Here is a 12,728-nt window from a genome sequence, read left to right as displayed (position 1 = left end):
CCTCCCTCCTCATTCTCTCAACTATCCAAAGAATGTTTTTGATAGAAGGAATTTCTAGCATCTATGTTTTGCTAGTCATTGTGGGTCAAAGGTGACAAGAGGGAATAAAAGAAGCATGAAAAAAACTGCTTGTAAATGAAGAAGTGAACATCATAAATATGCCAGACTCCTTCAAACAAGGAAGGGAGAGAAAGAGAACTGGAGTGATTACAAAGTAGTTGCCATTTGGTTATTAATTGCCAAGATATTATGCTCTGGCCTTCTGCCCTGTGAAATAAAGCATGTGCAAGGGAATATCCCATTCCTCTCCGCTAATAAATGAAGTGTGAATGAAGCAGGCTAGATCAATGGGGAAACTAATCTAATTCCCGAAACACACGCCACAACTCAAGAACACCTCTCCGCAAACTAACCCCTGCCCACAATGCATCTCTGGTGTTGAAGCACAACAGGTAGAGCATGAGACTCAATCTCAGGGTTGTAAGTTTGAGCCCCACGTTGGGCAAAAGATTCCTGCATTCAGGTGGTTGGACTAGATGGTCCTCAGGGTCCCTTCCAATTCTATGATTCTATCTTTTGGATATAACTGCTGAACACCATGATCGTTACAGAAGGAAAGCATAACAGATGCCTTTTGGCACAATATGGCTCTCCAACTGGGATATAAAAACACAGTAATGAGTAACGAGCAGTGATTAATTTTTTAAAAACACAGCAAGCTTTTCATAGATGATATGGCAGGCAGGAAAAGGGTACTGAAGGCACATCATATGGGACAGCATCCAACATTATCTTCGTGGCACAGAGGTCTCTGGAGTGCCGTTTCATGGTGGAAGGAGATAACCATCAGAACCATTCATAAAGCAATTCCTTCCCATGAGAGCATTATCCCAGCGTCTGAAGAAGTGGGTGGTTTGTGAGTGAAAGAACTACATAAAGGAAAGGGCTGCAACTCAGTAGCAGAGCACCTGTTGTGCAGGCAGGAGGTAGCAGCTTCAATTCCTGGTAGGGCTGTATAAGGCGCCAATTTGAAACCTTGGAGAGTCACTGACAGTCGTTGTAGACAATACTAAGATGAATAGCCCAATAGCCTGACTCAGCATGGCACCTTTGTTTCTACAAGTCAAGACCTATGGTGTTTTACTTGCTTTCTTCTTTGGAGTAGGAGGAGAATCTGCAGGGGAGAATCTATGAAAGGAGTTGGGCTGTGATTGACCCAGTGGTGTGCAAGGTGGCAATTCCCCAGTGGACTTCATGACCAAGTGGTGATTTGAACCCAGGCCTCCCCAGTCATGGTCCAACATTCTAAGCCACAGAAGGTTATAGGAAAATGTGACCAGGTCCAAGTGCATTTTACACACATATTCTGCAAGTATAAGCTAAAACATGGCACTGTATCAAGAATCCTAAGAATCACAAGGGCCATTTCAAATACCTGACACAGCAAACAATTCTAACTAGGCTACAGCATATATACTATAAATTGCACACATACCAGATTGTGGCTTCACAACACATAACACACACACAAAAGAATAGTGTGTATCGGTCTACATAGTTAAGACTTTTCTGCTACACAGAAGTAATAATCAGATGCATAGAAAGTCACCACATTTGAAGCATTTCCCAGTCTGTTCGAAAAGTTGCTGTATGTCTCCATTCTATATATCACTGCTGTCTCTGTCCTTTACCATTTACCCATATATTAGTCAAACGTTACACACATTAAACTCATACCAAACTGAAATTATATTTTGAATATGAAATCTGGTATCAAGTACGCCATCCAAAATCCATTACTTGCTTTGCTAAATGAAAGACTCGCATGTTTGGGTTTTTTGTTTTACTTCTCTGTTGCACCAGGAGCCTAAACGCTTCGTTTAAAGGACAGATCTGGTTACAAGCCAGATTTAATTGCTCACAAATGGGGAGCAGCCATTGTTTCTTTATCCAAGAATTCTAGGTGTATAACTTGATATCTCTGTAGCACCTATAAGGGACCTGTGCAGTCTGCAATCTCCATCTTGGAACTGAGCCTACAAGCTGACCACACGGATACAAACATCAGCCTAATTTTTTTAATATATTTTTTCATCCTTGCCTTCCTCACTCCTATAGTATCTTGTCTGATTAAAGCATTCTAGAGAACTCAAATGGTTGTCACAAGTTTGTGACATTCTGATTGGTCCCAATAAAGGTACTGCTGAGCTGTGATTGATAAAAACAGCCCCGTCCAAAATTAAAAACACAAAACAAAACCCTGACTTCAAAATCATTCACAGTGGTGAGTTCAGCTGGGTTTTTCTCTTGGTTTACTTCCATATTTGTCTGGAGACAGGCAATGCAAAGAGCAGGAAGAACGAAGAAAGATGCTGCATCATGCAAAAGTGTGCAAATAAAATGAAAGAAAAGTATCAGAGGAGGTGTCTAATCTAGAATGGTAGAAAGCATGTGTGCAGATTTGGAAAACCAGAGAATAAACCTTAGGGTGATCCACTATAATATAAAATTCATCATAAAAAGAAAAGGCATCATACGATGCACCCATCCTGTTCCCTAGAGTGAAAGGAGTCATCTTAATCCTTTCCATATCTGAGTCATAGAAGTGGAAAACTACAGTTAGGTCATCATATCACATTCCCCTTGATCTGCTTCCTCACTGCCAAGAAATGTAAGGTGTGAGAGCTAAGATGTATTTGAAACATAACTTGTTATCACTCAACTGCTCAAGAGACGGAGGTTCGAAGATTTTCCACTTACTGAACTGGCCTGGTGCATGCATAAGCTGTCCCCAACTACAGACCACACCCTAGAAATGAGATTTTTTAAAATCACAGCTTCTCTGCCTATATGAGTTATAGGTCACACTCAGGTTTTATAAAAGACAGTTTTGGGGGGATGGGGAGTGGGGTGCAGCCTATGTTCAGACCAAAATGGTACATTATTTCTCTTGAATACGGGAGGGAGGCATTTCTCAATGTTGTTATGTATCCCTAACTCATAGGCATTTTATTCTACAGCCAGAATGGCCCATTTCACGGCATGGCACACTGAATACAATACTGCCAACTTTTCGTAACAAGCATGCTATTACAACCGAGTCATGTGCCTGGACACAAAACAATTACAGAATTATGGTGCTGGAGGAGACTCTTGAGAGTCCCATGGACTGCAAGAAGATCAAACCTATCAATTCTTAAGGAAATCAGCCCTGAGTGCTCACTGGAAGGACAGATCCTGAAGCTGAGGCTCCAGTACTTTGGCCACCTCATGAGAAGAGAAGACTTCCTGGAAAAGACCCTGATGCTGGGAAAGATTGAGGGCACAAGGAGAAGGGGACGGCAGAGGACGAGATGGTTGGACAGTGTTCTCGAAGCTACGAACATGAGTTTGACCAAACTGCGGGAAGCAGTGAAAGACAGGAGTGCCTGGCGTGCTCTGGTCCATGGGGTCACAAAGAGTCGGACACAACTAAACGACTAAACAACAACAACAACAAAATGCACTCGGAATACACACTTATTTTTCTCACGATTAAGTGGTTGGAATAAGCTTTTGGCATGAGGCGGGGGGGAGGCATGTGATCCCTCAGGCTCCAGAGCTATACCGCTGATGACAAAGGGTGGCACTGCATCACAACACAGCATCACTAATGGAAACCAATGGAAACCCTACAACCTGAAGGCTTCTCCCTGTAGATTTTGAAGCACAGAAGCTCTTCTTAAAACTACCTTGTCCTAGGCCAAGAACTGACTCAGCAGACGATGCCAACGCTCCCTTTCCCCCTGCAACGGTGCTGTACAGCAACCACAAGAAAACTGATACAACCCTAGATGGCTTTTCTAGTAACAAAGGATGAGGTAAGCAGATTTTCCTCAGCAACTCAGGGTGGAAAGATGCTGAGCAAGCCCTGGCAGAGTGTTTGTGCTGCCAACAGCATGCACTGAGGTGAGGTAGACACTTCAATTCAAGTGCCGGATATGAGTCTTCAATTTTAATATAGGACAGCTGCAAGAAAACCACTGCAGGGTGGAAAAGGGCAGTCATATAAATCTACTCTCAATCATAAGAAGTAACTGGGATGGTGAAAGGCAACAAGCATGCTTTAAGATGGCTAAACAAAATATTGCAAACATCTAGACATACAGGTGTCTATTGGACCTCTGCTGAGAGGCTTCTCACTGGACAGAAAGCAGCTTTCAAGACTTGTTGTGCAGCCTGAAGAGTAGTAACTGGTTTGTGGCACCAGTTTCCATGGACTAGATTCCACTTCAACGGATAGATGAACTGTGTGCCTCACTTGGCAGATGCATTTTTAAAGTGTTATTAGGCATATACACAGGTGTGGGGGCTGGGAGGGTCTGTAAACGATAGAAGAAAGAGACCAGAAAATGAAAAGGGGGCAGCAATAGTTTTGTCACATTTCATTTTTTTTTAATAATATTTATTAAAAATTTTCCAGAATAAAAAGGAAAGATAGCAAGAAAAAAAGAAAAAACAAATATGATTTACACTTGGTTTCAGTGGCATCTTTCCCGGACTTCCCCTCCCCCTCCCCCTCTTGTATTCCATTTCCCTTAAATTGATTCCACAGATTCTTACCCCAAATTTTAAAACCTTATTTGTAATTTTAAATAACCCATTTATTCCAAATTAATTTATCTTATTTATCTTAATGAACCATTTCTCCTTATATTTTATATAATTCCCTATAATTCGACCCCATTTCCCTTCCACGAATTCCCCTATTTTCAAACAACAAACATGAAAAAAGAAAAGAAAGAAATAATATATAATTTTACAGCCTTTGGATTCCAAATCTTCCCCCCCCCCTTCCCCGGTTCCAATCCCCAAAGTTCATCCATTGTCTACTGCCAGCCTGGTGTATCCACGTCTATATCTCAACTCCACTTTGCCGTCTTTTGATAGCTTTTAATTTCAGAAAGTCCAATCTCGAAAAAACTCTCAGAAAAAGTCATTGTTCTTCCATCCAGACCTCTATGTTTAAGAGTCTAACTTAAATTCTATTTCTTGGTCCTTTTAAAGTCTGGATGTTCCAAATACTCCGGCTTCAAATTTGGTCCAGCTCTTATTCCTCAGGTTGCTTTTTCCTGTTCTGCTGCAGAAACCTTCTAATTCAGAAACTTCTTGTTCTCCACAGAGGCTTTTGTTATTCAGGAACATAACTTGCGTCAAGTCCCTTCCTTTCTTCAATAGATAAATCCATTGTCTCCTTTAGTATAGAAACCTCTGTAGACAAAATAATGCTTCGTTTTTGCAGCTTTCCCAAGAGATAACAGATCCTGCTCAAATTCATAGTATTTTTCCACTTGCTGCTACTGTTGCAATGTCCCAGCCTCCCTCTAGAGGGAATATGGTAACTTAATTTCTTTCAAAATCAGACCCAAAAGTCAAATAACTTGTTGCCTTTATTTCCAATAATTTATGTCCAAATTGTAACAAATCTAACCAGCAAAGCCATCGTAACAAAGTTCTCTTTTATTTTCCTGCTTTGACAGCTACTTTGACAGCTGTCAAAGTTTCTGTGTCTCTTCACCAGTCTCTCATAGCGGATCGTTCCCGGTTCCCGGGGGGGTTGCATTTTAGTTCCCACAAATCAGTCTTCTCCTCCAGCACAATCATTGTAATTTCCCTTCGTGAAGTTAAAAATTTTTTTCAGGTAAACAAGTTCATCTCTCGATCTTAGTTGTCAAATCCTTGCGTTGAGCCATCTACAACAGGTGGGGGTGGACTTCCTTTTTGCACTCCCCCCGCTCACTCCAAATTCAAAGATCAAATTTCCCTTTTAAGTCCAATCAATTTACTCACGGGTTGTTCCTTTTAGTCCAAATCCAAAATTTTCAAAGAAGAAGTCGTTGCTCCCCGCCGAATGGCATGCGGCTTCGCTGGGCAGGGGAAGCATTGGACTCACAGCACCACACCCCCCCCCCCGTCACCCGCTCCGCAGCCTTTAAAAAGGCTCCTTCGCGGGTCGGGTGTTTTGTCACATTTCAAATGTCACAAGACAAAAAGGACGTACTCACGGAAGCAAATGGGAATATCATTTAATGCTTTGCAGCAGGAAGAGGGGATTAGACTCTGGAGAGTAAAAAAAAAAGAAACAAAAATCCACAAGGGAAGGCAGAAAAAAAGAGACAAACACTCTACTTGCTCAGTTCTTAAGAGAAATGTTTTTAATTCTTAAAGGAAATGTTTTCAATAGTGAGCTGGGTGACATTTTATCCCCTTGAAAACTGGAGGCTTAGAGAGGAAATCACAGCCAGACACCATGCAGACAGACACTGTGTAAACTTCTTTGCACAGGCCTGCCAAACACATCTTGCTCTTAATATATGGTTCATCCAAAAGTGCTCTCCTCTCACAAAGAAGGAAGAGAAATGGACTTCAGAAGATTTATTTTTTATGCTCTCTGAAAGGTGACCTGAGTAGGTCATTTCCCAAGAAAGTCACAATTCTCTGTCTGATTCCCATTTGCTCAAAAAGTACTTTACAAACCCTTACTTCAAGTAGGCTTAAGTGTTTATTTGATGTGCTTGTTTTGCTTCCTCTTACCTTCAGCATTGTCACTTTCAACATTGTGCTATGTAATACATTATTACAATGAGATGCTACATTCTGGTTGGTTATTTTGAAACAAAGCTACAACTTAATTTCTTCACACAGAACTATGCTTATTAGTGTAACAAAAACATACTTTAATTTCATCCCCAGGAAGACACCAAGGCCTAATGGCATATACTGCTGGTACATTAGTTCCTGGAAAGAAAAAAAAGCAGAACAAGACTCTGCAACTGGATATTCAATAATTTTTCAATTCACATTTGCATTTGACATGATCAAAACCATATCAAGTAAGTCTGGAGCCACTGTTTTTAGGAGATAGACCAAATATTTTGTGGCAGCCCATTGACATGGTTCAGCAGCAACCCCAAACCATGGTTTAGCATCAGATGCAAAACAAGGATCACAAACAGAAGATAAAATTAAATTCCCAGCTCATAAATAGATTTATTATGTATCCCTGGACAACACCTCCCTGTCCCCATTTCAGTTTCCCATCATTCTTTTATTTCCATTATTATAAATGACCAAACAAGTTGATCAGCTAAAGCATCAAAACATAACATATCCTTTAATTCTAGAATTGTTACTGTAGAACAGACATAGGCAAACTCGGCCATCCAGATGTTTTGGGACAACAACTCCCATTATCCCTAGCTAACAGGATCAGTGGTCAGGGATGATAGGAATTGTAGTCCCAAAACATCTGGAGGGCCGAGTTTGCCTATGCCTGCTGTAGAATAATTAGGATCCCTTACATATGAGGTCCAGCGCCGAGGGCCTTCTGGCGGTTCCCTCATTGCGAGAACAAAGCTACAGGGAACCAGGCAGAGGGCCTTCTCGGTAGTGGCGCCCACCCTGTGGAACGCCCTTCCAGCAGATGTCAAAGCGATAAACAACTACCTGACATTCAGAAGACATCTTAAGGCAGCCCTGTTCAGGGAAGTTTTTAACGTGTGATTTTACTGTATTTTTGGTTTTTATGGAAGCCGCCCAGAGTGGCTGGGAAGGCCCAGCCAGATGGGCGGGATATAAATAATAAATTATTATTATTATTATATGTGTATCATAGTTATTTAAAAGACAGGAAAAAAGAAACAAGTCCCTCCATTCATATAAAAAGGTAAAGGTACCCCTGCCCGTATGGGCCAGTCTTGACAGACTCTGGGGTTGTGCGCCCATCTCACTTAAGAGGCCAGGGGCCAGCGCTGTCCGGAGACACTTCCGGGTCACGTGGCCAGCGTGACATCGCTGCTCTGGCGAGCCAGAGCCGCACACGGAAACGCTGTTTACCTTCCCGCTGGTAAGCGGTCCCTATTTATCTACTTGCACCCGGAGGTGCTTTCGAACTGCTAGGTTGGCAGGCGCTGGGACCGAGCAGCGGGAGCGCACCCCGCCGCAGGGATTCGAACCGCCGACCTTTCGATCGGCAAGTCCTAGGCGCTGAGGCTTTAACCCACAGCGCCACCTGCGTCCCTTCCATTCATATAGATCTACTCAAAATAGTGGAGAAAATCTACCTTTCATGACAAATACAGAAGCAATAACTAATACTAATATATGCACCCTAATCAACATCTAATCAATTTCCACTGTTTCCAAGCAATTTTTAAAAATGAAACCAAAATCATGACCCTTCAAGATTTGGATACTCTGTAAACACAGTGGCCTTCCCCTCTCTCTGGTTATTTACCCCTTGCTTCTTTCCTTGGAGAACTCTTACCAACCACCAAGGGCCCTACTTTGGGTGATCTCAACCCACCACACGGTGCTGTTGCAAAAATAAGCATCCAAGACACTTTACATACCAAAAGGACAATATAAAAATGTTGAATAAAAATCTTCATTAGACCAAAGGCTCAAGCTAACCCATAGAATACAGAAGTATCATAACCAGAGAACACCCATGCAAACACACATGTCAAATTGTAGACCTATTTTAAACTACCGTATTATTCTGTGTATAAGACGTTTTTTGCTTTAAAAAAATAGTCAAAAATTGGGGGTCATCTTATACACGGATGGTGAATGCAGAGGGGTTTGGATTCGGCTTCTGGCCAGATTTCTTAATTTGGGGTTTTAAAAAAGGGGGGGTTGTCTTATACATGGGGGCGTCTTATACACAGAAAAATACAGTACTAGGGGAAAAGAAACTACACTAGCCCATCCATTTTTCTAGATATAGGTTGTTTTGCACTGATAGCCAGAAGTGACAAATCCTACTCCCCGAGCACTGGGAGGCAGACTATTGTCACAGAACTTCCCATTAACTACTCCACATCCACAACATCAATCCTGGCAAGCCACAGAGATCTTACATTTTCACACACACTTATTTCCCTACGTGGCCACATTCGTCTGCTTGGGGCTACTAGACTAAACATTTTTGTTGGCAACCTCCATTTGTTGATATTTCTGACTCCCATTTAAAAGACTGAGTATGAAATCCAACCTTTTCCTAAAACTATTATAAATAATTAGAAGACCACTGACGTATGGAATGGGAGTTTAAGTGAATATTCATATTTCATGACAAGGTCCACAAGCAATGCTAATTAACCCCTATTAACTTGAAGCTGTCACTATCAGCTTCTGCCAGTTAACTTCCTTGACCTTCTCTAGCCTCCACCTTGTTACTCTACGATGAGAGTCAGGAAAAGAGACTCCAGCTGTTGGACGCTGACAGGGGGCAATTTACATTTGGCCTTCATTAAGAGACAGAAAGCATCATTGAGACCAAATGTACAAGACAGACTGGTGGAGGTTATAAAAAATTCAAGTGGCACACATTTTTCCCTTTCATCTGACAGTTGGTATTAAGAAGCTATATATCAACCTCAGACACATAAAATTTAAGCTAAAGAGAGGGCATAAGAATTAGACTATGAAGACAGCGCCTTCTGTCTGCTCCACGGCTATTTCATGCATATGAAGCAAGACAGCCCAGGTGGCAATTTTGGAGGTATGATGAAAGTCACAGAAAATACAACACTGGTGGGGCTCGCTAAGATTAACAGGGATTCTTCAGGCTTTAGGAGGGGGAAAGTATGATATTATTTTTATAAATGGAAGAATACACACATAAGATCATCCCTGCCACTTATTTGCAACCATGCACTCTCAGCTTCACTGAAGGTGAAGATATATACCTCAAGGGTTCCTTCACTCAATCTTCTTGCCTCCATCCAAACTCAAACCAAATAGCTGTAGAACCTGCTTTCCAGAGAACCTCCAACTTTTCTTAAAATGAGAGAACACTAAGAGGTCCACCTGTTCGCTGAGAAGCAACCATGTCCTTAATCAAACAACTGCTGCCTACTTCTAGCTCACCTACCCACAAATACAGTTGCTGCATGCAATGAATTGCTCTCACAAGTCAACCAAAGGCCTGTCTAATCTAGTGTTCAATGCACAGAGAAGTAAAGATGAACATGAGGCCATCACAATTAAGGCACGATATACAGTAGTACCTCGGTTGTCAAACATCTCGGAAGTCAAACATTTCGGTTTTCGAATGCCAAAAAAACAGAAGTAAATGCTTCCATTTTCGAACGTGCCTTGGAAGTCGAACAGCTTCCGCTGAGTTTTTTTCAATTTTCTCTACTGAATTTGCAGGCCGCCCTTTGCACCTCGGTTTTCAAATGTTTCGGAACTCAAAACAGTCTTCTGGAATGGATTACGTTCGAAAACAACTTTCCTCTATTGTCCCCAGCATTTGGTAAGTAGACACTTTCAAGCTGAAAGTTCCATTCTAATCTATCACACCAAAGGTCAATGACTGACCTCCAGTTCATCACAACTGAAGGGGATGAATCCTGCAAATATTAGGTAAAGAAACATTTCCTTATGTTTGTCCGATTGACTAAATCATTTTAACTGGGTAAATTCAAGCCATAGTGTTTTAACAGTCCCCCAAACTTCATATAGTCACTGTTCCCCTTCTCTCCCTCATTCCACATTTATTTAAAATACTTTTCACCTTGGAAAGCAATGACTTAATAAAACTATTAAATATAACATACAATTAACAAGACAGATACAGCAATAACTATGTCAGACCCAACCATTAACAGCCAATTAAAGCCCAAGGGAACAACTCAGTCTTCTGAAAAGACTATGAAATCCTACATTATTTTGCTTCCCTTATATGGAGGATGCTCTTCCAGAGTTGGGGTGAACCCTAAAATGAGAGTGCCCTATCAGTTTATGACAATCTCTAGAAACACTTAAGAATGTGCAATGGAAGAAGAGTTCTGGAGTCAACTGGTTCCCCTTTGTTATCCGCAGCCAGGGTGACAAACTACAGTGTGACAGTTTCTTGCTCTTCCATCTATATTACTGTAAAGACGTTGCACATTCAGGCCACAGCAAATGAGAGAGAAAAGATGGCAGCTGCACTAGGAAAAAAGGTATGGAAGCAGATTTCCCACAACAGCTCTTTCCTGCTACACATCCCTTCAGTCAGCAAAGCACCAGTAGAATCAATTGCTAGGAATCCTAGTTGCAAACTCTGAAGTGGATAAACACACCCGCACAGCTGGATTGGGCCCTGGTTGCACCGCTCTCCAACGTACTAGGCTACAAAAGCTGGTGAACATTAACAACACTGTGCCCTACGGCCACATTTGTGCTTGGATGTAACATTTTCTTTAGTTAGCAAATCATACAGGCTTGATCTCACATTCCTAAAGCCAAATACACAAGATGCCAGGCTCTCCAGCTGAGAACAAAGGCTTGCAGAAAAATGAACAGGGAAAGCTGGCGTAAAAACAGAAAGCCTCAGAAGACTTCTCCCAAGGACTCACCATCGAAACCTTTCTTTTTGTCAATAGTTAGAACTCTCTCTTGACTTAATGAGAAGACTCCAAAGGTTTTTTTAAAACACACACACACACACACACCATGTTTCATTACAATTGAATGTAGGTTTGAGTTTAGGAGAACCAAAGCTTCTTGGCACATAACCAAAATTCTGTTGCCTTTTTAGACATACTCACTTCTTTCATCCACAGCAACTTAGGTGGCTGCATCTCGGCGGACATTGCGCCACCAACAAAGCACAAGACTCTGTGCCGTGTCCCGTTGATGCGTGCTACTTGGTCAGCTGCACGATGGTCCATCCACAGAATGATGTTTCTGTTGTGTTCTCCTTATAAAACAAGGCCAATCTTAGAGTTATTTCTAATTTAGATATGGGTAACCCACCTAGCCCCAAAATTATTTAATGAATTTATATCCTGACTTTCCTCAAGACCAACATGCGTGGGAAGGTCTCCTAGGTGGTCTCCCATCCAGACTCTGACGAGACCCAGACCTGCTCATTTTCAGTACAATGGTTGCTGCATGTGCCCCTGGCCTTTAGACCACAGCCCTGAGACCATAGTCCTCTAATCCTATAGCACAGATGGGAAGTCTGTGGCCCTCTGTGTGTTATTGGACCGCAACTCCCATCAGCCTTAGCCAACACAGGCAAAGAAGACTGTAGTCAAACAACCACTGGAAGGTCACAAGTTTCTCATCCCTCCCTTTCTGTTCCTAGAACTGTTTCACTTGACTTCTTCAAATTCAGCTAATATGTAACTTTAAGCAAAATCTTTCAACAACTCTTGTTTAATTCTTGCTAGATAAAGCAATGACTGTGGCCTTGGACACAAGCATTTCAAATAAAGCCATGCAGGAGATATCTCGGAGAACTTGTGGTACAAGTCTTTCCTATTTTAATTTCATAGCTACCTGCTGAATTGTTGTTAAATAGATTTCTTTCTCTTTTTTTTAACCTTGTATTTCACTTTAATGCTGGAAATCTCGGTGTTCTATTAGAAAGTCTTACCTTCAGAGTTGACCGCCAAGGGCTTGAAATGAGCATCCAAAACAACAAGCGAACAGGTAGCATCAAAGCCCAATCCTCGAATCTGAGAAACATCTATCCCACGGACAACTTTCTGTGAAGAACAAGTCAGTTATGTATTTTCAGAATTGCATACAGAAAAAACACAAACACAAATATGAATATCTAAAATAGGGTCATTGCTGAAAGGGTTTAGGTTCCTGAAAGATTACTTAAATACAAAATGTTAGTGTGGAAGGGGGAGTGGAAACCCAATTGCTCTTTCACATTACCATCATCCCTGGAGAGCATGTTCAAA

General features: G+C 41.6%; 1 protein-coding gene across 1 annotated transcript in view; it reads right to left on the bottom strand.

Moving 5' to 3' along the window:
• Positions 1-12,728, bottom strand: part of FGGY (FGGY carbohydrate kinase domain containing) — a 145,964-nt gene that overhangs the window by 120,869 nt on the left and 12,367 nt on the right. The window contains exons 3-4 of the mRNA XM_079982128.1: positions 12,413-12,524; positions 11,580-11,731 (exon numbers count right to left, since the gene is read on the bottom strand). Coding sequence (XP_079838254.1) covers positions 11,580-11,731; positions 12,413-12,524 — 264 coding nt within the window. The remainder of the gene's footprint in view (positions 1-11,579; positions 11,732-12,412; positions 12,525-12,728) is intronic.

This window comes from Podarcis cretensis, assembly GCF_951804945.1.
Source record: "Podarcis cretensis genome assembly, chromosome: 6".
NCBI classification, from domain to species: Eukaryota; Metazoa; Chordata; class Lepidosauria; order Squamata; family Lacertidae; genus Podarcis; species Podarcis cretensis.
Note: the sequence above shows the minus strand (reverse complement) of the source record. Positions and strands in the feature narration are given on the sequence as shown.